The sequence below is a fragment of the Cygnus atratus genome, chromosome 16, assembly GCF_013377495.2.
Source record: "Cygnus atratus isolate AKBS03 ecotype Queensland, Australia chromosome 16, CAtr_DNAZoo_HiC_assembly, whole genome shotgun sequence".
Classification (NCBI taxonomy): Eukaryota; Metazoa; Chordata; class Aves; order Anseriformes; family Anatidae; genus Cygnus; species Cygnus atratus.
Window position 1 is genome coordinate 2,278,419 of NC_066377.1, and position 23,314 is coordinate 2,301,732.

The 23,314-nt window shown below is 48.3% G+C and overlaps 1 protein-coding gene across 1 annotated transcript in view; it reads left to right on the forward strand.

Moving 5' to 3' along the window:
• The window catches only part of LOC118248839 (peroxidasin homolog), a 43,587-nt gene extending 21,224 nt beyond the window's left edge, over positions 1-22,363 (forward strand). The window contains exons 6-23 of the mRNA XM_035548215.2: positions 572-643; positions 2,392-2,561; positions 4,684-4,801; positions 6,317-6,486; positions 6,854-7,126; positions 7,301-7,417; positions 8,706-8,864; positions 10,230-10,342; positions 11,559-11,715; positions 13,177-13,285; positions 14,027-14,184; positions 15,490-16,993; positions 17,465-17,599; positions 18,219-18,427; positions 18,956-19,070; positions 19,443-19,536; positions 19,857-19,974; positions 21,258-22,363. Coding sequence (XP_035404108.1) covers positions 572-643; positions 2,392-2,561; positions 4,684-4,801; positions 6,317-6,486; positions 6,854-7,126; positions 7,301-7,417; positions 8,706-8,864; positions 10,230-10,342; positions 11,559-11,715; positions 13,177-13,285; positions 14,027-14,184; positions 15,490-16,993; positions 17,465-17,599; positions 18,219-18,427; positions 18,956-19,070; positions 19,443-19,536; positions 19,857-19,952 — 3,769 coding nt within the window. The 3' untranslated portion in view covers positions 19,953-19,974; positions 21,258-22,363. The remainder of the gene's footprint in view (positions 1-571; positions 644-2,391; positions 2,562-4,683; positions 4,802-6,316; positions 6,487-6,853; positions 7,127-7,300; positions 7,418-8,705; positions 8,865-10,229; positions 10,343-11,558; positions 11,716-13,176; positions 13,286-14,026; positions 14,185-15,489; positions 16,994-17,464; positions 17,600-18,218; positions 18,428-18,955; positions 19,071-19,442; positions 19,537-19,856; positions 19,975-21,257) is intronic.
• Positions 22,364-23,314: the final 951 nt, after the last annotated feature.

The following is a 23,314-nucleotide window of genomic DNA, read 5'->3' on the forward strand; positions in this document are numbered from 1 at the left end:
TGTTGAGTCTTATCTGCATGCTAGGACTCTGGAAGTGAGAAGTTGCCTCAGCTTCATTCAGAGTAAACCCAGGTTCGGCTGCTGTTGTCTGAATTGGATTTACTCATGGATTTGGGTTTATAACGACACTGAGTTGTCTACTGGAGCCTTACTTCAATAGCTGCCCCTGTAAACTCCCATATCTTCTGCAGGGGGAAAAGGTCTCTTGTAAACTGGAGCTGACTATGGCACAGAAAACATAGGGCGGGTCCAGCCTGCAGGGATTTTGTGCCCTTTCTCCTCCTTTTGCACTGCATGAAGCAGATTAACTTTAAGGTTCCAGTTTAAATCTGTTACATCACATCTTGAGTCACCGTTTCCAGTACACACCCGCTCTCAGCTTTGGTGTATTGCATTGCACTCGCACATGAATAAAATCCCTATAGCTCATGGAAATAAACAGTAAATTTAAAAATCTGAGCTCCATTTTGGTGAGCAACCTTTGTACTTCAGCTGAGTTTTGACCTGGGTTGTTATCATCTGTGTAGTGCAAATACTGAATAATGTTTTGGCATGGGTTCTTCCATTGCAGATTCTTGCACAACAACAAAATTTCCAGGATTCATCCAGGGACATTCTCTCAACTGGAATCCCTCAAACGACTGTAAGTAAAAAACATTGCCTGCAAAGAGCAATTGTTTATCTTCGATCAGACGGCCAGGATCTGAGGAAAAATGTGCCTGGTTGGCAAAGTCTTTAGTTGTTGCACTTCTAAGGCCACTGTAAAGTTTATAAAACAGTTTTGGTTGGACACAAGAGCTGATTTAACCAGTTAGGAGTTACTTCACGCTGGTGTCTAATTAAAGTCTAACTAGAAGCTTACGGATCAATAACGCCGCAGAAATGAACGTTCCTGGAAAGTCATCCCAACCCTCTGCTGTCCTATGTGCTTTAAACTATAAAAAATTCTGCAAAAATGTGGGAAGTCCAGGCCATGGATAGGACCTCAATCATGTCTTAGATCAGTATCTAACAGAGAAGGAAAAACCATAGCTGTAAAAGAAAAGAAAAAGGCCGTTTTACTCAGAAGGGTGCCACAGTGCATGATTCTCACCCCATGAAGGAATGTCCTGCTGTGTTATTCCCATGTAACCTGTCTCTTATTCTTACTTTTTGCTTGCTTAAATCTCCTAGTACTTGGCTTTGTTTGTGTTTTATGATCTTTGGAAATGGTGCATTTCCAACAGGGGGGAGGAGGGAAGCAAAAACTGAAGAATTTGGGGGTTCTGCCATGATTTTATACCCCAAGAAAATCATGTGCTTCTCACCACAGCCCTCTGTGATCTCTGCAAGCAGGTAAAATGCTTCGTATTTCATTAACAGGGAGCAACTTTTGCCTGCATGTGTCAGCGAAAAAGGCGTGGTGTCTATAAAGGGCTGTATCATGGCCTTGTGAGAAATCTCACCTTCTCAAATGTTTGTCCATTAAGACATTAGGCCTTTCTCCTGTGTCTTTTTAGATGGCTAAGACCCATATACTGTAAAACTGTCAGAGGGGAAGGAGGCATAAGCTAATCTCCCCATAACCTCCTTTATCCGTGCGCGTGGCACTGTATGGCGTAATGAGGTCAGTGGGAGGAATGGCACGGGTGCACCAGGAGGTCACCATTGCTCCCATTTGACACGGTTCAGGCATGTGTTGCAGTAATTAAAGTCCTTACAGTTGTGCACAAGTGCTGCAACCTCTAACAACTGGTCACAGAAAAAGGTTGGTCCCAAGCACGCTAAAATCAAGGGGTTCTTTCAGCTATTTCAGCACTCTGGCTAATGCCGAGGGAATTCCTGTGTGCTCATTTGAAAGCATCACACCTTGCACTCCATATCATGTGTTTTGCTTTGTGCTCTTGCAAATAAACTGTGGAATTAGATTTTAGCTACCCTAGGGCAGCTGTCCTGGCTAACTAGGACAGTTAGGTGCACTGCGTTACGGTTGCAGGCCAGAAGGAATATCTGCATGTCGTGCAGTGATATTTGAACCAAGAGCACAGAAAGCTCTAGCAGAGGCAGTGCTACCTGCCATTCCTACACATTTAATAAAGGTTGAAATTTCCATGCTCTGAGAAATTTCAATATTTCATTGTAGCTCGTTTAATAGAATAATTGTCACTTAAAACTGGAATGACTGATAGACAGCAGTGTTTCAACAAAATCATTCTGACTTGGTTAAGAATTTAAAAGCTATGGGAATTAAGTATCTCTGATTTTCATTTGGGATATAATCAAATGCAAGGAAGAACAGCCGAGTGGTCCTTCAGTCCAGGGCTATTCCGCTCTCATGCATCAGAGGGATGCAGCAGGCAGGGACACGGGCGGGAGGCTGGGGACTGAAATGTCTTCCCCTTGCTCTTGCAGGCGGCTGGATTCCAACTCCTTGCTCTGTGACTGCGACTTGCTGTGGCTGGCCGAGCTGCTGAAGAAATACGCCGAGCAGGGCAGCATTCAGACAGCTGCCACCTGCGAGGCTCCTCGGGAGCTGCACGGCCGCTCCATCGTCACCTTGACAGCTCAGGAGTTCAACTGTGGTGAGCCCTGCAGCCACGGGGCGGGGCTCTGGGCTAGGAAATGCTTCTTCCGTCTCTTTCCCTTCCTCTCTTCCACCCTGGGATCCTGCTTTCTCTCTCCTGTCACTGCCAAACCAGAAATGTCTCGCTGGGGTCAGGCTAGTTATCAGTATAATGCGGGGAAAGTCAACAGTCGCGTGTCTGTTGAAAGCTGCTCTGTTTTGTCTGGCAGTTGTTGTCTTGAGTTTTAGAGAGCGTAGGGACGGCACAGGATCTGCTGGAGTCAGAGGCTAAACCAGAAATTGGGAAAACTTGTCCTGCGTTAGGCTGAATGGAGTGGGAATGCTGCAAGAGTCTCAATGGCTCCAAACAGCTGAAAACCCAAGTAAACACATGGTGGATGAATAGCCGGATGCTTTGCCTGTGGCAGTGTGTTGCATTTGTTAATCTGTTATTCTTTAAATTTAGATAATTTCTCCATGAACTAATCCATTTTGAAATGAAAGGCTTTGTTCTGAAAAATTGCAAAATTAAACATTTCATATAGAGAGGACGACAGAACGCTGACTTTGGTCTGCAAGCATCAGCAGAGCTTTAGCTGTGGTTCCCTGATACTTCCCTGCAGAAGGTTTGGTTTGAGGTGTTCCCCCTCGCCAGACACCAGCAGCCCCCCAGTAGGTGCCAGTCCAGCTGTTTTCGTGGTCCTGCTGGGAGCCAGATGTGACATCAGCTGGGGCTTGAAGAAATTGAATTCTCCTCAATTCCACTTTTCTCCTACAATTTTATATAATTTTTTTCACTTTGACCACGTTGCAGCTTCGTTTAGGGCGCAGCTGTGCAAAGGGTTGAATTGGCACAAACGGGGCCCGTAACCTCGAAGGGGTGGAAGGAACAAAAAGGGCCCAAAGGCAGCAGCTGGAACACGGGCTGGGACCCGTTGCAATGCTGTGCTGCACCATGAGCTGTCCCTGCCGTGCACCCGGTGCCATGGTACAGCCACGGATGGAAATTTGTCCCGGTTCAGGCATGGGCGCACAGTGGGATGTCTGTCAAATTAGCCAGGGCACCTGGTGGGAAGATTTTGCTGGCATTAGGCTTTTGTGCTGGTGTTGTGCCAGCTGGGGAAGACAAACGATGCATAATTCAGCATAAAGCCCTCATGATGCAGGCAGCTGATATCTGAGTCAGTGTGGAGCCTGCTGGCATGGAGTTAACCCACTGCTTCTGAGCAGATGTGAGCCAGCAGCGCGGATTTGCACCAGGTCAGCATTTTGTATCGTGGCTTGTGGTGGTTTTGGTCTCACCCTGGAATCCTGGAGGTTGGCTACCAGCTCGTGGGCTTGCAGGCTAAGGAATAAGAGCACCGGCCTTACACTGGAAAAGTTAGCAGGTTCTCACCTAATTTTTTTTGAATAATCCATCTGGTTTTACTGGTGAGTGTAGAGATTGTTAGATGAGAAAGTATTCTGCTGAAACACGATGAAGCGTGTCAGACCACGGGCACAAATTCCTTCCTATTTTAGCACATCCTTTCAGCTCGTTTGGCTCGCTGAGTGCTTGAGTGCATCTCAAAATGAAGCACGTAGTGAAAGGCTCAGCTGAATAGGGCTGGGCTGATGAATTAGGGACATAATGAATGAAACCCTGTCAAAAGAGAAGCGGTGTGATTTGCAGAGAGCTGGTGCTCTTCGGATGGAGCAGGCGGTTGCTAAGAGCAGCAGGGTGCCAAGGGCAGAAAAACGACCCACGTGAGGGTGCTGCTGACTTACAGGTTTATTTGGGGAGAGCCAGGGATCAACTTTTGGGGCAGCTGTAGTGATCCAGCATGCAGGCAGGTCTCTTTTACTCCCAGTGCTGCCTTGGGCTGTGCAGGGTGCTAATCTTTCCTAGCAGCTGTTGATAATAAGAATGGCCACTGCGGTCCTCCAGGGCTTGAATAAATGATGCTCTTCTTTTCCCTGGCATCTTTAGTTTTGCTGCTCTTGATGAAAAGTCTTGGACTGGTTCTGTGTTAGATGCCCGTGTGCCTGGGGCTCTGCTGATGCCTTGTGCCCAGGGGCTGCAGGGTGGGTGTTTTCCCCCATCTGTTTGGACTGGTTTTGTGCTACTCTCAACTGTGGTGTGTTAAAATGGTCTCTTGCAGAGAGCCCTCGCATAACCTCAGAGCCCCACGATGTCGACGTCCTCCTGGGAAACACGGTTTATTTCACATGCAGGGCAGAAGGCAACCCAAAGCCTGCGATCATTTGGCTCCACAACAAGTAAGTCGCACACAATGAGCCCCGGGATAGCAAAGGTTTCTACCAAGCGCTGAGTTCTTCAGCCTGCAATTACAAAAGCTGTTTCATGCAATGTTAAAAACTAGAAATGAATATTCCATGGGTTGTATTTACCTTCCTTTTAACAGCATTCTCTGATGACCGTGTAATCCAAGTTATCATCTGTATTTAAAACGTTTCATGTGGATTGTAGTGGATTCCAAGAGTTTATAACTTTCCCATAAACACACTCTGCAGACTGAAATTAAAAAAAATAAAAAGGAGAAAGGTATTTTGTGTTGCTCTAAGCCATGATGCTTGCTTTTTCTCATTGAAGGCCTAGTGTGCTGGGAGAACGCTTTTCTATCAGAGTGAAAATTACTGTGCTCCTCCAAAAGACAGACTTTGCAAAGCAGTGTGCAGATTAATGCTATATGCAGCAACGCTGAAAAAATATATGGCTTTGCTAGATGCCAAAGCATTTCTGGGAAATGCTACACAATAAAATATTCTGTGCTCAAGCAGTTACCCACTGAGGAAGTGAAGTTACTTAGCTGCTTTACGAGCTTCTTGTCTGTGGGAGTCTGAATAGGGCCTGGTTATTAATAAAAATGATCAATGTATGCTTCTTCAGCTAACTCCCCACCAGGCAAAGTTTCAGCACGGAGCAAAAGTTTATGGCTGAGTGAAGTCCCCTGGAAGGAAGGTCTTGTTAGGGAAATGCTGGCAGGCTCCCAAAGATAGCATTGTAAGAGGGGTAATGATAATAAATGTTCCTCAAACAAGATATGACTGCAGTGAGGAGGCATCGGGGAATTAAATAAATGTCCAGCAAGCATATTAGTTTGCATAGTGGATTCAGCTTTTGTCCTGGGGGGGAGAGAGGTCCCCTCTTCCTTTTCAATCATCCGCAGCCATCCAAGATTCCTTCACTCTGGGACAAATGGGATGCCGTGGTGGGACCTTCTGCCACAGGCTGGGCTCCAGGAGTCACAGGTCACTGCAGAAAGAGGGAAGATGCTTCATAGCTTTTAGGTGTCGGATGGGAGTCCGAGCCATGGTTGGGTCCCGTTGAGACTTACTTGGAGGTTTTTACCCCCTCCTGAGGCCCTTGAGCCCACTCGAATAGAAATGGCTGCACACAATAACAATATGCATTCATTAGTATATTTGCATTTAGCAAATAATGAGAACAAGCTTTGCAGGCCTCGATGGCTGACAATAGCAGCGATGCTATTGCTCAGGAACAGTATGCTCTCCTGATGGGCCGTAAACGTCGCATGTAATCCATGGTGAGGGAGAAAGTAGCTCGCCCGGGGAGTGAATCAGAGCTGGAGCTGAAGTTCAGTGCTCTAAATCATAACTCTTGCTATAAACTTCATGAGGCCTCAGAGCAGTGCCAAGGAACACCAATTTACTGCAGTGCGTGCAAAGCCCCCCTGCCCCGCTGGCAGCTCGTGGGAGGACCCCTTGGGCTTCTCCCCCTTCCAACTTTTCCTGTTCATGGCTGTTTTTCAGTAACGAGATCGACATGAAAGATGACAACCGCCTGAACCTGCTGCAGGACGGTACCTTGATGATCCAGAACACCAAGGAGTCGGACAAAGGCGTCTACCAGTGCATGGCCAAGAACATCGCCGGAGAGGTCAAGACACAAGAAGTTGTTCTGCGCTATTTTGGCACCCCGTGTAATTGAGCCTTGTTTATTCCCTGCTGGCCCATCTCAGAAGCATGGGGAGGGCTGGAAGGGGAGCTGAGCAGAGTCAGAGGGGAGGAGAGTAATGGCACGGCACGGGCTGAGCTGTGGGGTGGCTCCTTCATGGGAGTCAGAAACTGGGGGGGTAGAGACTGGGGGTGATTTGGGGTTAGGGAGGGAGTTGGGGGGCTGGGAAGAATTCTGCAGCACGGGGGTATCAAGTGGGGAGGGGACACAGGAGTGGGGAAGTGGCAGAGAACAGGGCACTAGCTGGGCTGCATGAAGGGTTCAAGCAATTTCCATCTGCAACTGAGCAGGCAGCAGGGCTCCTGGTTTCTGAAGCACTCGTTTCCTTCCAGCCAAGCCCACTTTTGTGATCCAGCCGCAGAACACTGAAGTGCTGGTTGGGGAAAGCGTCACCTTGGAGTGCGGGGTCTCTGGGCACCCCCACCCTCGCGTCAGCTGGACACTTGGCACAGGCTCTCCTTTACCGCAGGATCCCCGTTTCGCCATCACCAGCTCTGGAGGACTCTTCATTCAGAACGTCACCTTCTCCGACCAGGGGCAGTACAATTGCAACGCCAGCAACACCGAGGGGTCCATCCAGGCGACAGCAAGAATCATAGTGCAAGGTGAGGAGCCCCAGGCTGATGCTGTTTTGGGAATAAAGTGCTCGGTCCAGGTGTGTGCATTTAATCCCTGTGCGTTGTGACTCGTTAATTTTTTTCACTCCCATGAGCTGAGAATTAATCTGAGCTTGCTGCCTGAGTTCTTGCCTGCTACTCAGCCGTTGCTTTCCCCTCCAGATTCTCCCAGGTTTCTCCTCGTCCCCACCGATCAGACGGTAACCGAGGGACAAAGCGTGGATTTCCTCTGCTCAGCTGAGGGTCACCCTCCACCCGTGATTGCCTGGACAAGGGCAGGTACTGCCTCGCTTGGCTTGGGTTTTCTCTCTCTTCCATGCCACCATCCATAGGATGTGGGTGAGAAGAGCTAAGCTATAAGGTCACCCATGGAAACCTGTGGAAAGCCTTGAGCTTCCTCCTCCTGGGACTTCCTACCGCCTTTGAAAAGGTGAGGTCTGGAAACTTCAGGCTGGTGGATATCACCGTGTGCCAGCTCTGTCAGTCTCTGATCTGCTCCTCCTGAGGAGCAGGAAGGCACTGGTTCACTGCTGACACACCGCTGAGGTTTCTTTTAGCTCAGGAAAAAACTCTTTGGGCCAACAGGTGGTGGGGAACTTTTAAAATCTCAAATGATTGTTAGCGCTGGCTGCGCTGAACTGATCCCATCTAACATGCTCTGGGACAGAAGCCAATAACGCTTGGCCCAGAGGCCCTCCAACTTTTCCTTATGCTTCACAAGCTATAATTAATGGTTTAGTGCTGCGGAGAATTCATGCCTATTGTATTCCAGCTTCCACAGCAATAGCCCTGACGCGGAGTTAAGGACCAGCTGAAATTCCCCTCCACAGTGTTCTCCATCTCCTTTAACCTGATTTCCTTCACTGCCGTGATCTCTCGTAGAGATGTAAAAGATCACGGTGACAAGAAGTAAAGTTAAGGTGATTTTTGTAACTATATTTGCTAGGTCACTCAGCAAGGCAAAAATTAACCAAGCTTTGGAGTGCTTTTACAGAAGATATGCTAAGACCAGGACAGTAGGAGGAGAAGTACTGGAGCACAGCTCCCACAGAGCTCTTATTTGGAAGAAAGCAGAATATTAAAGAAAAAGTAACTAGATAGAGAAGTTTGAGGGAGGGTTAATAAAACATTTTCATTTTAAACTTTCCACCTTAAATAGAGAAAATATTAATGATGTAGTTTCCAAACTGAAGAAAATCAAAATACTGAATTAAAGACAACGTTAAATATTCCCATGTATTGGATTAAACAGACAGTTTGGAGATTTGAACGCGGATTTGCTATCCATCAGGTGTCAGTAAATCTGCAGTTTTCACTAAGAAAAAGCTTGAGGAAAGAAAGCACCATCTCCTTTCTGTTGCCTGGACAAGACAACTCAGTCATCTTCCTGGGTGTGGGAAGAGCAGCGTCTGCCCACTCCTCACTCAGCACGCTGAGGCTGGTATTTCAGGGTGCCTGATGTCATGTCGGGGAGGAAATGAAGTTTTTACCTCTCACGCAGATACCTGCTGTGAGATTTCTCTCCCCATCACTGCCAATTAACAAATTTCTCTGCTTGTTCCGTCAGGTGGGCCGTTGCCAAATGACCGGAGGCACAGCATCCTCTCCACGGGAACCCTGCGGGTGATGAGGGTCGCGCTGCACGACGAAGGCCAGTACGAGTGCCATGCCATCAGTGCCATCGGGGTGAGGACCCTCCCCGTGCAGCTCTCCGTGACCCCCAGAGGTAAGCTGCCGGGAGCTGGAGGTTGTGAGAAATAAGGGCTGGCAAACCTTAACTCGTTAAGTTAATGTTTTGGTAAATAACAGTTTCTGACAAGGCAGGGATTTGCCCTGATGCTTGCGGGATGGGAGTTTGCTTTTGCCAGGAGGCGGACGTCTAGCCATGAGAGCTCAATCTGTTGGTGGGAAACTTTAAAGAGGTTTCCCTAGTGCCAAGATTTGCAAATTGGAAGAAGCTGCTTCGCTTTTCCTTACTTGAAAGTTTGTCTAGTTGTCTAGAAAGAGTATAATCGTGGGAATGAAATCATCTGGGGTGGCCAGTGAATGGGAGAAGGGATTGTATCGGTTGCATAAAAACTAAGGCAGGGTTCTGTGAGCAGAGGTGACCTTTAACGCCCATCAGATGAGCTCTGTTATCGGACCAGTTTGGGTGAAAAAGGGAGACCTTTAATGTGTTTGGGAGTTTTTACTAAGAAAACGTTTTTTGGTAAAGAAAAGGAAACAAGACTTTTGTTGGAGAATTTACAAAAATTGTATTAATTAAATTCTTAGTAATTCTTTTTTTTTTTAATTTTGCTTTCCTACAGAATAAATTGTGACATTCCTTTTTCTTTTTTTTTTAATTAAGTATTCTGCAAAACAAAACAACAACAAAAAACTGATTACTCCTCAGCAAGATTTAACTCTGGCTCCAGATACATTTATCTTAAACATTAGCTACAAGGCCATAGGTTCAACCCTAAATTTAGGTATTCTAAAATCAAGCCTTTGTAAAAACAGAAGTCACACAGGAATGCCCTCGTGTTTTCATTTTGTTTTTTATTCCCATATAAATAATCTTTTGAAACAAGCAAATGCCCTTGCTCTTTCACAAGCATGACAGAATTTTGGTAATGGTAGACTGGATGGAAGGAAACTAGAAGCATGAAATTAGTAATGCTTCAAAGAAAGAATTCACAGAATATTTTAAGACCAGCAAGATCAATGTAATTCCTTAATCTGGCCTAACACTTCCCAGACAACCTCATCCAATAATCCCTGAATCAATCCACAATCAGCATTTCAGCTAGAGCATCTTTCCTAGAAAGTCCTTTAATAATAAAAGGTTTTAAATGACAGAGAGCCTAATACGTTCCAATATAATTGCACCAAACAAAGACACACGGGAGTAGAAAGTAATGGATGTAAATGATGGAGGACTTGGTGTAGGGACAAAGAATGTGCATCTTCTGACGCTCTTCGAAGAGCCCTTGCAACAGCAAAAGGAGCCCAGCAACTCTGTGCTCTCAACAGTGACACGTTTTGCACACAGACTTGTTTTTCTTTGTGTTTATTGTGCTTGTAACTTTTTTTTTCCTGTGTCCCACAGTGATCCCCGTGTTCCTTCATCCCCCCCAAGACGTGGTGGCAGAGACCGGCCAGGACGTCGCGATCACCTGCGCTGCCCAAGGGGACCCGCGGCCCACCATAACCTGGGTCAAAGTAAGAGGCGACACCACTCAACGTGGCTGAGGAAGGCTCAGCAGCTCTCTCGTTAAACTCTCCCACCTGAACTAGTTAAATCAGTTTCTGCAATGCACAGGGAAGAAACCGCATTCGCTGTAAGGACCAACACTTCCACTGATTTGTGCTGTTAAATGGTCTGAAATGGTTTCTCAGGCTTGAAGCCTCGCAGTGCACATGCCTGCTTTCTCTTGCTCTTCCTTCCAAACAAGTAACTTGAAGCCAGTGACCTTCCAGGATGTTAGAAATGCTTGATTGACTATTCCTGGAAATAACTGAAAACTGATTTTTTCCTAAGTAGTTTGTCCTTATTTCCAGGATTCCCACTGGTGGAACTGGATGATGCTGGCTGGCTCCAGCTTTGGTGGGGCAAAGCCATGATCCCTCACAATCATGCTGCAGTCTGGCTGCTCTTTTGAAGAATTCATTAGATGGAGCTCTTCAGACTTTTTCCTGCTGTGGCATATCACACCTGTGACCTTCACTGGGACCTGCCCTGGCTGTGAGCACAGTCAGGCATGGAACAAATCACAGGGGAAAATGCTTGAGCCTCATTTACCCTGCAGAGGTCTGGTGGGAGGTGACCTGCAGCTTGCCTTGGGCTCCAGCCAACAGTGGAGCAGAAGGAAAGAGTCTGGGAGGGCAGCACAGTAAGTTTTAGGTTGGGCCAGGGTAGCAGAAAGGTATTAAGAAATCAGAGAATAAAGAAGTAAAGCTGGAGCCACTTGTGCCACCGGGCAGGTTGAGAGGTGGGGCTGAGCGTGCTGCCTTCTGCAGCGCTTTGATCAGTGATGCTGCACAGAGCCAGCAAAAATTGGCATCTGCAGTTGAAAGCCAGCAAAAATCCATCAGTTTCAGGTTGCCCCCAAACTGCAGACATTTAGACTTAGTTACGTGCCACAGAACTTCTGTGCCAGGCTGTCTGTATGAAGTGCAGGGAAACGGTGCTGTGTGTGCGCCCTGCAGCGAGCGCCTGGGGGCAGACTGGGGTGAGGGAGCTGAGCAAGGAGGTCTTTGCTGTGGCTCCAGGCAGGAGCAGCTGCCCTTGGATGGCTTTCTGGTTCCTCTGGAAGAGCAATGCTAACATCTGGTGGCCGCGTTAGCTCATCGCAGCCATCTGTGGGGTTGCTGAAGGTTGGGCTGATGGAAGCTTTCCACCCACTGATACCTTTTCTGTCTTTTGACGGTGCAACAGGAAGGGATTCAGATCACCGAGAGCGGCAAGTTCCACATCAGCCACGACGGGACCCTTTCCATTCAAGACCTCGGTGTGGCTGACCAGGGCAGATACGAGTGCATAGCGAGAAACCCCTTCGGCTTCACCTCCAGCGCCATGCAGCTCACCATCACCGGTAGTGTATCTCCTGGTGGTCCTTTGGAGCCTCCTCTTGCTCTCGTGCAAGCAGGGGCTATGGCATCGTCATGGCTGCAATTTGAAGGGAAAACACTCTTATTTCCTTAGCTTCTTTGCACGCAGGTCACCCACAGGCGTGCTCAAAGCCATGCACCTCCTCGCTGCTGCCTCAGCTGAGCTGCAGTTGCTCAACACAGAGCACAAGGTGTTGTCCTAAACCACCGGCTTTGTCTCATGCTGCAGTGAGCTGTCAGCGTGCCTGGAGTTCCTGCCTCTGCTGAGGGGGAGAAACTTATTAAAATGTGCCAGCACGCTCACCAGTCAGCGTCTGACCGTAACCTCACACACCAGGGGATGGGGAGTGAGAACAACACTGTCACTGCAAATACGGGGGTTGAAACATTCCCTGCGTCCCTTAGGGATGGGAAATAAGTCTCGGGTTTTCAAGCAACTGCTCTGCGCATTAGGGAAACTGTAATGAATAAAGAAGAGCAGCACTCCTCCGCTAGTCAAAGCAGAGGTCAAGTGCGGCCATTGTGCTTCTTAGAGGGTGAGGAAGAACTGATAAGGAAGAAAAAATAAAAGGCCGGCAATAAGGTTAAAAATTTAAGTGGAGACCTTTTCTCAAGCACACAGGAGTGACCATCATGAATACTGAGGAGCTTATTAGGTGAATTTAATAGCATTTTCTATACTGGGTCGGTATGCAAGGAACCGAGATAATCTGAAATTTCTTTGTTGCTTGAAATTATTCGAAAGATAATTTCTGTGATTTATTCTTGATTCCTACCTCATTTTCCAGCTGCCCATTGCATATACCAGTAGTCAAATGAGAACTGGTTTGCTTTGCTGTGAAAATGGCCCTGGCTCAAAAAAATACATTCTGTAGTCATCTTTCAAGAATTTTTGTTTACTTCTGAAGGTATTCAAACAACAGCTTTCATTTTTGTTTTAAAATGATGTGGTTGACGTGCTAATACTAAATTTGAACTTAAATTAAATTAGAAGTGTTCCACAAATGGAAAATGAATGTAGAAGCAATGCTTTCAAATGAATTTCATGAATTTTAGAAGTTTCTTTTGTGGGATGTAAATGCATTTTGGGGGGGTTAACCCGCTGTGATTTGTACATTTTCTTTTTCCACTTTAACCACCAACCAAAACTGGTATTTATTTGCACAGCTGTACAGGAACAGATTCTGAATGCGTGTTCCACAGCCGCCACCTGGAAAAATCACTTTTTTTGAGTCAGTTAATTTCTTCTTCAGAATATCTGTTTAAAAAAAAAATTAAAAAAATCATGGTTGCATGGTATTTAAATTGCAAATGCAAATGGAATTTGACCTGCAGTGGAGTTACTATGGTACCTGTTCTCATATGCAGATTTTTTTGAGTTTGGACAACAAATTAATATCAAAATAAATGTAGAATTTTTTATTTTCTCTATGTGCTTTGGAAAGCCACAGATGTCGGTCGCAGCGGTGACACGTTTGTAGCCACCTCCATACGGGAAGCTATCAGCAGCGTGGACTATGCCATCAATTCAACACGTACTGAGCTGTTCAGCAAGTAAGTGCATGAAGGGCCAAGAAGTGAGGCGTGAAGCAGAAATGAGATAAGGAGCACTGAATTAAGCTTTCTGAAATCTCATTTTATTGTTGACAATCCGCAAATGAAAGCTACGGCACTGTTTCAGAAATTGGAGGTTGAAGCTATACCACGTAGATGTAAGGATGTGCTAGAAGGCATTTGGGGTCCTGGAAAAATCTGATATACTAATACCACTTCTTATGTCACATATATCTGCTACGTGCATTTTGTCAGCTGGAGTTGGCTCCAGAGACAATGCATAGAAAAAAAAAAGAGCAGTCATATTATAAATGCAATTGACTTTGTGTAGGGAGAAGAAAAACACTAATATAATCCTTCTTACCATTTCCGTAATGAAAAAAGACTTCTGAGAGAATGACAATTCCTTCCTCTTCCATCCCAACATATGTTTTGATGAAAAAATAAACACTTTGTATTAAGCCCAAAACCTCAGAGTTTCAGCTATTAAAAAATAAATTACTATATAGCAGGAAAAAAAAAAAAAGAGAGATACTGAGGAAATTAAATACGTGTATTTTCCTGGGGGGAAATATCTCTTCTGTAATCATCTGTAACATTCAGGCAAACCACATTCATATGCACTAGTTTTGGGGGTCAATCACCAGACCAGGCTTAGAGCCTGATTCCTGCAGTCTCACTGCTCTGAACACAGTGTATTTATTTTAATGTTCCTGCATCTCTTCTAATTCCTTGAAACAGACGCCCCAAGACACCCAATGACTTGCTGGCTCTCTTCCGTTACCCCCGGGACCCCTACACCATTGAAACAGCCAGGGCAGGTGAGATCTTTGAAAGGACCTTGCAGCTGATTCAGGAACACGTGCAACAAGGCTTAATTGTGGACGTGAATGTCACAGGTAGGAGAGATTTCATTTCCCTTCTTAACCATGTGAGTAGGATTAAATTGAAAGAACAATGTGTAGGTATCTAGAAAGTTTAGAAAGTGTAATGTTCTACCAAGAGTCTAGATTAATTGTGATTATGTCAAGAAATGTGCTGTCTGGGTCACAATTCTTTCTAACATCTAATGGTTTTCATAACAGCCAGGGGCTGTTCTTGTGGTTGCTGTACCAACCTGGTATTCATGAAAGTGATTCGGTTCCCCATTTTGCTAAAGATCTCCCAATTGGCTATGAAGACCCTAATATTTACAAATATTTACCCGTCTACCTTTCTCAGCCCTAAAAAAAAGGGGGTCAGGCATCTGAGTGACTTTGTGGATCTGAGTTTCAGTTCCTCAGCAGCCTGGGCAGAGGTGATTCCTGCCCTCCAAGTGGCAACAAGAAAAATACCGAAAACCCTGGAGTATTTGGGTGCTGTAACAGAGGATGGGGATTTCACTTCTGCCTTTCCTCTCTGTGATCTCACTTTTAGTACTTTGACCTTTGAGCTGCAAACTTGGGCCAGTTCCAGCCTCCCCGGTTCCTTTTATCAAAGCAGGATAGCAAGCAACAAAGCAATGCACCACATTGCTGCCCAAAGGTCCCCAGCGAGGTCCAAGCATCCAGCAGCGGGGCTCCGAAGTTCGCTAGCTGGGTCTTCCTTTGTACCCATCAGACGTTCCCATCCGCTGCATGTTTCTACCTATACGTGTTAGTCAGCAGGCACGTATGTTTGGGCCTGTAAATACTTTTACCTGCTTGGATCCGCTCCAGGCTGCGAGGAACTGCAGGGCTGGTCCGGGCTCGTCGGACCGCCAGCCTTCCTCCTCGCTCCCCGCCAGCATCCGCACAGCGCAGCATTATTCAGCGCTTTTCGCTCTGTGCAGCGCCCTGGCAGTCACCCACAGCTTCCCTGCTGCTCGTCACGTAGAATTGGGCTCATCAGGGATGCTCGAGGTTGCGGCAATAACCCATAGAGATGGGAAATAAACCCAGAGCTAACTGCAGAAGATCACCCCAGCTGTTTGGCATGCCAGCCACAGCGCTTCTGGTTTCCATCTCTGCGTGGTTTGTACTAAACTATTTTCCCTCCTTCTCTGTGGGTCTGATATAATCCTGTGCTTCCAGACTTTCTGTAAATTACGTAGCGACACCACACTGAGATACGGCCTCCCCGTGCCCATCCTGAGGATCCCAGCAGCAGGTTTCAGGCAGCACCCTTACGTGGGACAGCAGGAACCGGCTGTGGTCTGATGTGGTGCTCTTTGTTTTCCTTCCCAGGTTATCGTTACAATGACTTGGTGTCTCCTCACTACCTGAACATGATCGCAAACCTGTCGGGCTGCTCTGCTCACCGCCGTACCCCAAACTGCTCGGATATCTGCTTCCACAAGAAGTACCGGACCCACGACGGCTCTTGCAACAACCTCCAGCACCCGATGTGGGGTGCGTCCCTCACGGCCTTCCAGCGGCTCCTCAAACCTGCCTACCAGAATGGATTTAACCTCCCCCGGGGGTTTTCCTTATCAGAAGACGCCAGGGACCTGCCCCTTCCTTTACCCCGCCTCGTCTCCACCGCCATGGTCGGGACCGAGACCGTCACCCCTGACGAGCAGTTCACGCACATGCTGATGCAGTGGGGCCAGTTCCTGGACCACGACATGGACCAGACGGTGGCAGCCATCAGCATGTCCCGCTTCTCGGACGGGGCGCCCTGCAGCCAGGTGTGCAGCAACGACCCGCCGTGCTTCTCCGTCCTCATCCCCGCCAACGATCCCCGCGTGAGGAACGGGCGCTGCATGTTCTTCGTCCGCTCCAGCCCCGTGTGCGGCAGCGGGATGACCTCGTTGCTGATGAACTCCGTCTACGCCAGGGAGCAGATCAACCACTTGACCTCCTACATCGATGCCTCCAACGTGTACGGCAGCACAGAGCAGGAATCGAGGGAACTGCGGGATCTCAGCAGCCAGAAAGGGTTGCTGAAGCAAGGGCAGGTCGTGCCCGGCTCGGGGAAGCCTCTCCTTCCCTTTGCCGTGGGGCCACCCACCGAGTGCATGCGGGATGAGAACGAGAGCCCCGTGCCGTGCTTCCTGGCGGGAGACCACCGTGCCAACGAGCAGCTGGGCCTCACGGCCATGCACACCCTGTGGTTCAGGGAGCACAACCGCATCGCCATGGAGCTCTCGACCCTCAATCCCCACTGGGACGGAGACCTCCTGTATCACGAGGCGCGGAAGATTGTGGGTGCCCAGATGCAGCATATCACCTATGCCCACTGGCTGCCTAAGATCCTCGGGGAAGCTGGGATGAAGATGCTGGGTGAGTACAAAGGCTACGACCCCAACGTCAACGCAGGGATTCTCAACGCCTTTGCCACCGCTGCCTTCCGCTTCGGGCACACTTTGATCAACCCCATCCTGTACCGGCTGAATGAAACCTTCCAGCCCATCCGCCATGGCCACGTCCCCCTGCACAAGGCCTTCTTCTCCCCTTTCAGGATCACGCAGGAGGGTGGGATCGACCCCCTCCTCCGCGGGCTCTTTGGGGTTCCTGGGAAGATGCGGGTCCCCTCCGAACTCCTCAACATGGAGCTGACAGAGAAACTCTTCTCCATGGCACACTCCGTCTCACTGGACTTGGCCGCTATCAACATCCAGCGAGGACGAGACCACGGCATCCCACCGTACAATGACTTCAGGGTCTTCTGCAACCTCTCGTCTGCACAGGAATTTGAGGACCTCAGAAATGAGATAAAGAACTTGGAGATCAGGGAAAAGCTCAGGAGGTACTGCAGCTTGGACTTGGAAGCATCAGAATTGCTGCAGATCAGTCAGTGAAAAGTGTCTGCTCTTGCCAGAACACCCCTTAAATAACCTCCCAGATATCACTGCCCACAGATATTAGGATAAGTTAATAACTGTGGTTTAAGAACAGGGTAAGATAAATCAGGTCTTTCTGAGTGATCAGGCTGGTTCTGAGTGAGTTGTCATCAGGCACTGGTGTGGTGTAGTTTGGGAGCAGATTGAGCCTTAGAGCTGTTTTCCAGTGAGACTAAACTGCCTTCTATCTGCACTGGCTACCATTAGCTTACTCTTTCCAGGACAGACCTTTATCCCATTTCCTTTTAGATAAGACCATTAGAAATATTGCCCAGATGAGTTCCTGGCATACAAATTCCTACAATGGGATCAGATTTGTCTCCACTCTTTGATAGTCTCTAAATGATTTTTTTTAAAATATATATTTTATTCCTCAGCTTATATGGAACTACCAAAAACATTGACCTGTTTCCAGCACTGATGGTGGAGGATCTTGTCCCTGGTACCAGAGTTGGACCAACGCTGATGTGCTTGTTAACAACACAGTTCAGCAGGCTGAGGCATGGAGACAGGTATAGTCATCAGAGTCAACCTAAAGTCTTTGGTATTCTATTTGAGGACATTTGCCCCCTTTGAGGTAACAACAGAACCTGTCATTTTTGACTGTTGCTTCTTTTATGATACTAGGCAGGGTTTCCTCTGCCCGGTATTTGAGGGAGGACTTGCCACAGTTACTGTCAGTGTGTCCTTTCATGATTTAACAATTCCCTTTCCACAGGACACTGGACACCACTGAGGATGTGTCCGTTGTCTCCTCAAAATGCTGAAAATATCCATAGGAGCAAATTTCCCGTTCGCTCCTTGTGCAAGTGAGAGCCTTCTTGGCCTGATGATGCACTTAGGGCAGGAACACTGCAGACCCACCCACACATCTCCCAGCCTGCTGCAGCAGAGCTCTTTGGAGCTTGGGATTCTCCTGCAAGGGGCTGTATGTGTGGGGTGGTGGCACTCAGATCTGGCCAGCAGCTCATGGGGGTTCGTGGCTTTACAGTCGTCTGACAACCGAATAAAAGCCCCTTTCAGTGGTCTCAGTGCAGCCACGCAGATGTAGAGGAACTCTTCTCCCTCTCCCAGCCTCACTGCCTGTCCTCTTCTACTCCTGAGTCACGCTGTGATTACCACCCACTGCAGGTTTTGGTATGAGAATCCTGGAGTCTTCACGCCGGCGCAGCTGACTCAGATCAGGCAGGCGTCCCTCGCTCGTGTCATCTGTGACAACAGCGACCACATCCAGCAGCTGCAGAGAGACGTCTTCCGGGTGGCGTCGTACCCCCAGGGCATGGTTGGCTGCGAGGAGATTCCCGCGGTGGACCTGCGCTTCTGGCAGGACTGCTGCGAAGGTGGGAAGGAGGCTGATGGCCCTGGGGGGCATCACCCAGTGCCATCTCTTTGTGTGAAATGTCAGGAGCTGGTTTCATGGTGCACCATGAGAATGAAGTGTTAGGCGAGGAGAATAGCTGCGATGGATTTGGCCAAGGGTCCACCGAGTTCAGTGCTTCTGTGTCTGGCGGCAGCTGATAGCTCGTGCTTAGGGGGGTGAGACTGAAATAGGGTGTAGGCATGGTGATATCCACCACATATAGCCGAACAAACACATTTGGGAGCCTGTAAAGCTCCTCCATTAAAGCGCACATCCTGCCGTGGTCTCTTTGTGCTATATTCTGGCTACAGATGTTCTCCCAAGACACGGGAATCCCCGCGTGGTGCACGCCCTGTTATGCACCTTTGCTGTCTCCTTCACTCTGCTGTAAGAGAGGCACCAAGGGTGGGTGGGGAAGGAGAGCAGCACTGACTTGTTCACACATCACTTCAGGATGAATGGTTCATTAAAGACGAGTGCTCATGCACCCTTTCCTTTCCTTCCCAAGACTGCCAGACACGTGGGCAATTCAGGGCGCTTTCTCAGCGCTTCCGAAGCAAGAGGTCTCCTGGATTCAGCTACCCAGAAGAAAACCCTGCCAAGCATAAGCCTGCCTTCCCCAGGTGCAGTATTGCCCCTTTTTTTGTTTCTGTTCTGAAGTATAAGAGAATTTTTAATAACTTACTCCATTCGGGCCTTTAACATTGGCATTCTGCACTGAGGCCTGGAGAGTTTCAGTAAGTCAGTGCTGAGCTTGATCAAAGTCCTCTGACACTTTAGCACAGAGCATGACTCTGCTGTTCAAATATCTGGGCACATCAGTGACACCATAAGTGGCTGTTTAACTGACCTCCCTTGGCAGGCAAAGCTGGTAGTTGGGCTCTTCTGCGCCCCGTTTATTATTTGGAGGCTGATGTTGGAGAAGGCAGAACGATTCTGTAATCCAGGAAGTCAATGTTTCTGTAATCCCTTTCACTTTTTATCCCTCTCCCCAGAAATGAGGTCCCTTCTCCAAGCTCTTCTTCCAGAAAGAATCTCGAGTCCCTTGTGGGTGAACTGGAGAAGACAGTTGCTTCCCTACGGAAACAGGTAAAACTGTGTGCTTTGATATTTGTCTTCTGTGGAGTCTGGAGCAGGATTTAGCTCTCTGCAGCTTCTGTGCCCTCCAGAGCCACAAGCAACCATCTGACCAAAGGGAGCTGACAGGTACAGAGGAGGTAGAGCTGGGAGAGGAGATGGAGTCGAGCTCTGTGAGCTCAGACCTCCACAACTGCAGGGTGAAATGCAAGTTCGAGGCTCAGTGAGATTGACTTGAGCTGACACTTTTTTGTTTTACTGGAACAAGTTACAGATTGTCTGTGCAATAGTGCAGACTCCTCCTAGAGCTGCTGGTTTTATATCCCCACCAGGTGAATGTCCTAGAGAGCCAGCTGAGGTGGCACCACAGGAACACCAGCACGTATGGACAGGGGAAGAAGACTGGAGACAAATGGAGGAAAAGATGACCGTGTTGCCTCTTTGTACAAGGTAAGTGTGTTTGTTCTGGGCTGGGGTCCTCCAGGAGGATGTGGTGGGACACCCGAGCAGTCTTCACCTACAGAAGAGACTGCAGAAAGGGATGGAGCAATCCAGTGGTGAATGGGACAAGAGGTAATGTGCTTAAATGCAGCAGGTTAGACACCATTTCTAACAGTAATGATTAGTGACTCACTGGAATGGGTTGTCTGGGGACCTTGTGGCATATCCATTCCTGGAGGTCTTTTAAGAACTGGTTTGGCAAAGATGGGGAAAGACATAAGTATAGGATGGACGAGGTGGACTGGGTGAGGTGTCTGAGGTCTGTTCTCTGGGACTCCGGGTAGATTTCTTCTAGCAACGCTTAATACCACAGCCCCAAATCCAACAGCCTCCTTTTGTGGGGAAGAGATATCAGAAAGCGTAGCGATGGAGTAGGTGGACTGGTTCCTCCTCAGGGTAACGAGGACACCTGGGTAGGTGGAGCAATCCATTATTTGCTTACATATTGACAGAGATTTCCCCCCCGAGTCACTCTCTCCCGAAAGCACCAGTCCTCTGTTTGCTCAGCTCCAGCCAAGGGAGCAGGACTGCTGTAAGCACCGCTCAGCGCGGGGACTCCTGCCGCTGCTCAGCTGTGGTCTGCAAGACCTCTGGTTCCCTGTGCTCAGGGTCACGGTGAGCACAGGCTGAGATCCTTTACCACTTCCTATAGATATCCCTGCAGCTGTGGAGGAGAGGATAAACAATTTGCTGGCACCTGCCAGTCTGGAGGAGGCATTTAATAGTTTTTACATGTTGCAAATGATTACTCTAGGGACAAGAGCAGAGGAGTTATGCAGAAGCATTGCTTTGCCAGGCAGTCTGTGCTAGGAGGAGCATCCTCTGGAAGTCACATTACAGGAGAGGGCAAGCAAAGCCTGGTCTGTGCTGATAATCACAGTGGAAAACAGAAGGGGAAGCCTGTAGGCTGGCCATGCCATTTCCAGCCTGGTTTGGTATGTGGATTCTTATAGATTTACTGGCCAAACATTGGTCCCCGTTAGAAATTTGACAACCATTGGTTGCAGTGTGACCCGTGTAAATTGGCTTTTCCTTGACATCGTTTGCAGATCCTTGAAGAGTACTGTAGGGTCCACAGGGTCCCTGAAAAGTGTCTGTGTGGTTTTAAAGGATTACTGCTGGTTTTATACTGCAGTCATGCATACCCCAGGCATGCCAGGCACTGTACCAGTGGTGAGCTCGGCCTCCAGCTGCCTCCCATGGAGTTTTTCTGTTTTCCTACACCATTGCAGGTGCCCAGTGACCTGCACTCCTGCTCTCCACCAGCCAGCCCAACCCACTCCCAGAGGGCTCCGAAAGAGCAACCCACGAGCCCCCGCGATGCTCTGCCTCCTCTCCTGTCTCCTGCACCGCCTCCGTCCCAGGACGACCGTACTTTTGCCTGCATTGAGCCCCTGCACTTACTGCTCCGAGCCCTCCATCTCCCAGACCTCCTCTGCTCGTCAGCCTCTGAGACGGGCTCTGGCACTTGCCCTGTGTGATGGTGGCAGAGCAGCAGTCTGCCGAGATGCCACCTTCTGCCACACGTCCCCAGGAAATGGAGGATAGCCGAGGCTGCTTCAGTGTCACTGTCGTGCCCTTCTCTTCCCACGCACCCCATCGTCATCCACCGCCCTCCTCTGCAATGTCCCTGGGCACCCGATTGAGGTTCACGATGAAGCACAACCTCTCTCAAACGCGCTGTCTCCGAGCCCTTGTGCCAGGAAGCATCTGGAGAAATCCGGGTGGGGTTTAAAAAAAAAAAAAAAACAACAAAACAAAAAACAAAACAACAACAACAACAAAAAAAACTTGCTGAGATCAGCCACCGTTCTGTGCCATCTGTTTGGTAACAAGTGGCACGTCCTGAGTTATATTACCCTGCGAGTGACCTCCTGTTATGTGCCCAGCGCTCAAACATGAACCACATTCTCCAAGTTTCTGCCTGTCCGAGGGTTTTAATTAGATTGATGTTTCTCTCCCTTTTTTTTTTTTTCCTCCCAAAAGGCTCTTCGCTGGAAGATGTGTTTTGAGTGTAAACGTAACAGGACCTGGAACAGAACCTCGGATAATTAGATGTAATGGGCACCCTCGTTAGTGGAGGGGGGGAGCTGCTGGTTTCCGTCAATTAGTGCGGAAGAACATGATGTGCAGCGTTTGACACATTGATGAATGCAAAGTGCTGTTTGTGTTTATTGCTCCTAGGTGCTCTGCAACCAAACCAGGAGTCTGTAACCAGCTCCACAGAACAGGTCTTCTGGTTTCCTTGCTCTTTGGAGGTGCTTTTTAGTGGTGCTAGAGCTAAGGTCCCTGTGTGCTCGCCATAGCCACAAATCCGTGGGCAGGTTGGTTTTAATACATCTGTGAAAACCAACCACAGGGACCGAGAGAAAATACTTGACCCATTAGGGATCTGTGCCGTCCTTACCTTTTTCACTTTTCCTCTGTCCTCCCACCTTTCTTCCCCCAGTGCAAGGATCAAAAACTTTTTACGGATATGCTTTTTTTTCTCCTCTGTTTTTAGGTGTGTTATAGTACGAAAGGGATTCAAAGCAGCAGGGATGCTCCTGGAACTTAATAGAAAAATAAAAAAGATACTGAAAAAGGTGGTGATTTATCAGCTGGTTCCTGGCGTGGGACTCGGAGCCGTGCGTGCGTGTGCTGTGTAGACGGAGGTTTGCAGTGATGAGTGTGTGCTATGCATGTCTGCTGAGCTCGGCTCGGAGGCAGTATTTAGTCCTCAGGGATGTTTGTCATTTTGAAGTACTCTTTCATTTAGGTGCAAATCAAGGTCCAAAGCCTTGTGTGTTATAAATCAGCTGCACTCGTCTATCGGTCGTACCACTAGAGAGTCTAATCCGGCAGAGGTCAATAAAGGTAAATCAGACTCCAGTCTCCTTCTGCAAACCACAAGTTTACCAAGTCCCCATTCAAAACAGCAAGGCATAAACGTTTGGTGCTCGATCTGATCAGATAATCTCTAAATGCATAAGGAGGCAGCCCATTTCCTTCCCCATGGAGCATGACGTGAGGAGCAGGCTTGTCAAAAGTGCTGCTGAAGGACAACAGAGGGGAGGACGGCCGCTGATTTTTCCCCCACTGGAGTTGCAGACCCTTTTTGTCCACCATCCTCTGTTTTTCTCAAGTGGGAAAAATACACAGAGAAATTAAATGTCTGTGTGTGCCACCAAGAGTGTGAAAAATCCCCAAAGCCATTCAGGTGGAGACTTCGAAGTCGTATGGCACAGCCCCACCTGGGAAGAGGCTGCTTCAGGGCCTGACTGAAGTAGCAGTCCTCAGCTTGGACCCA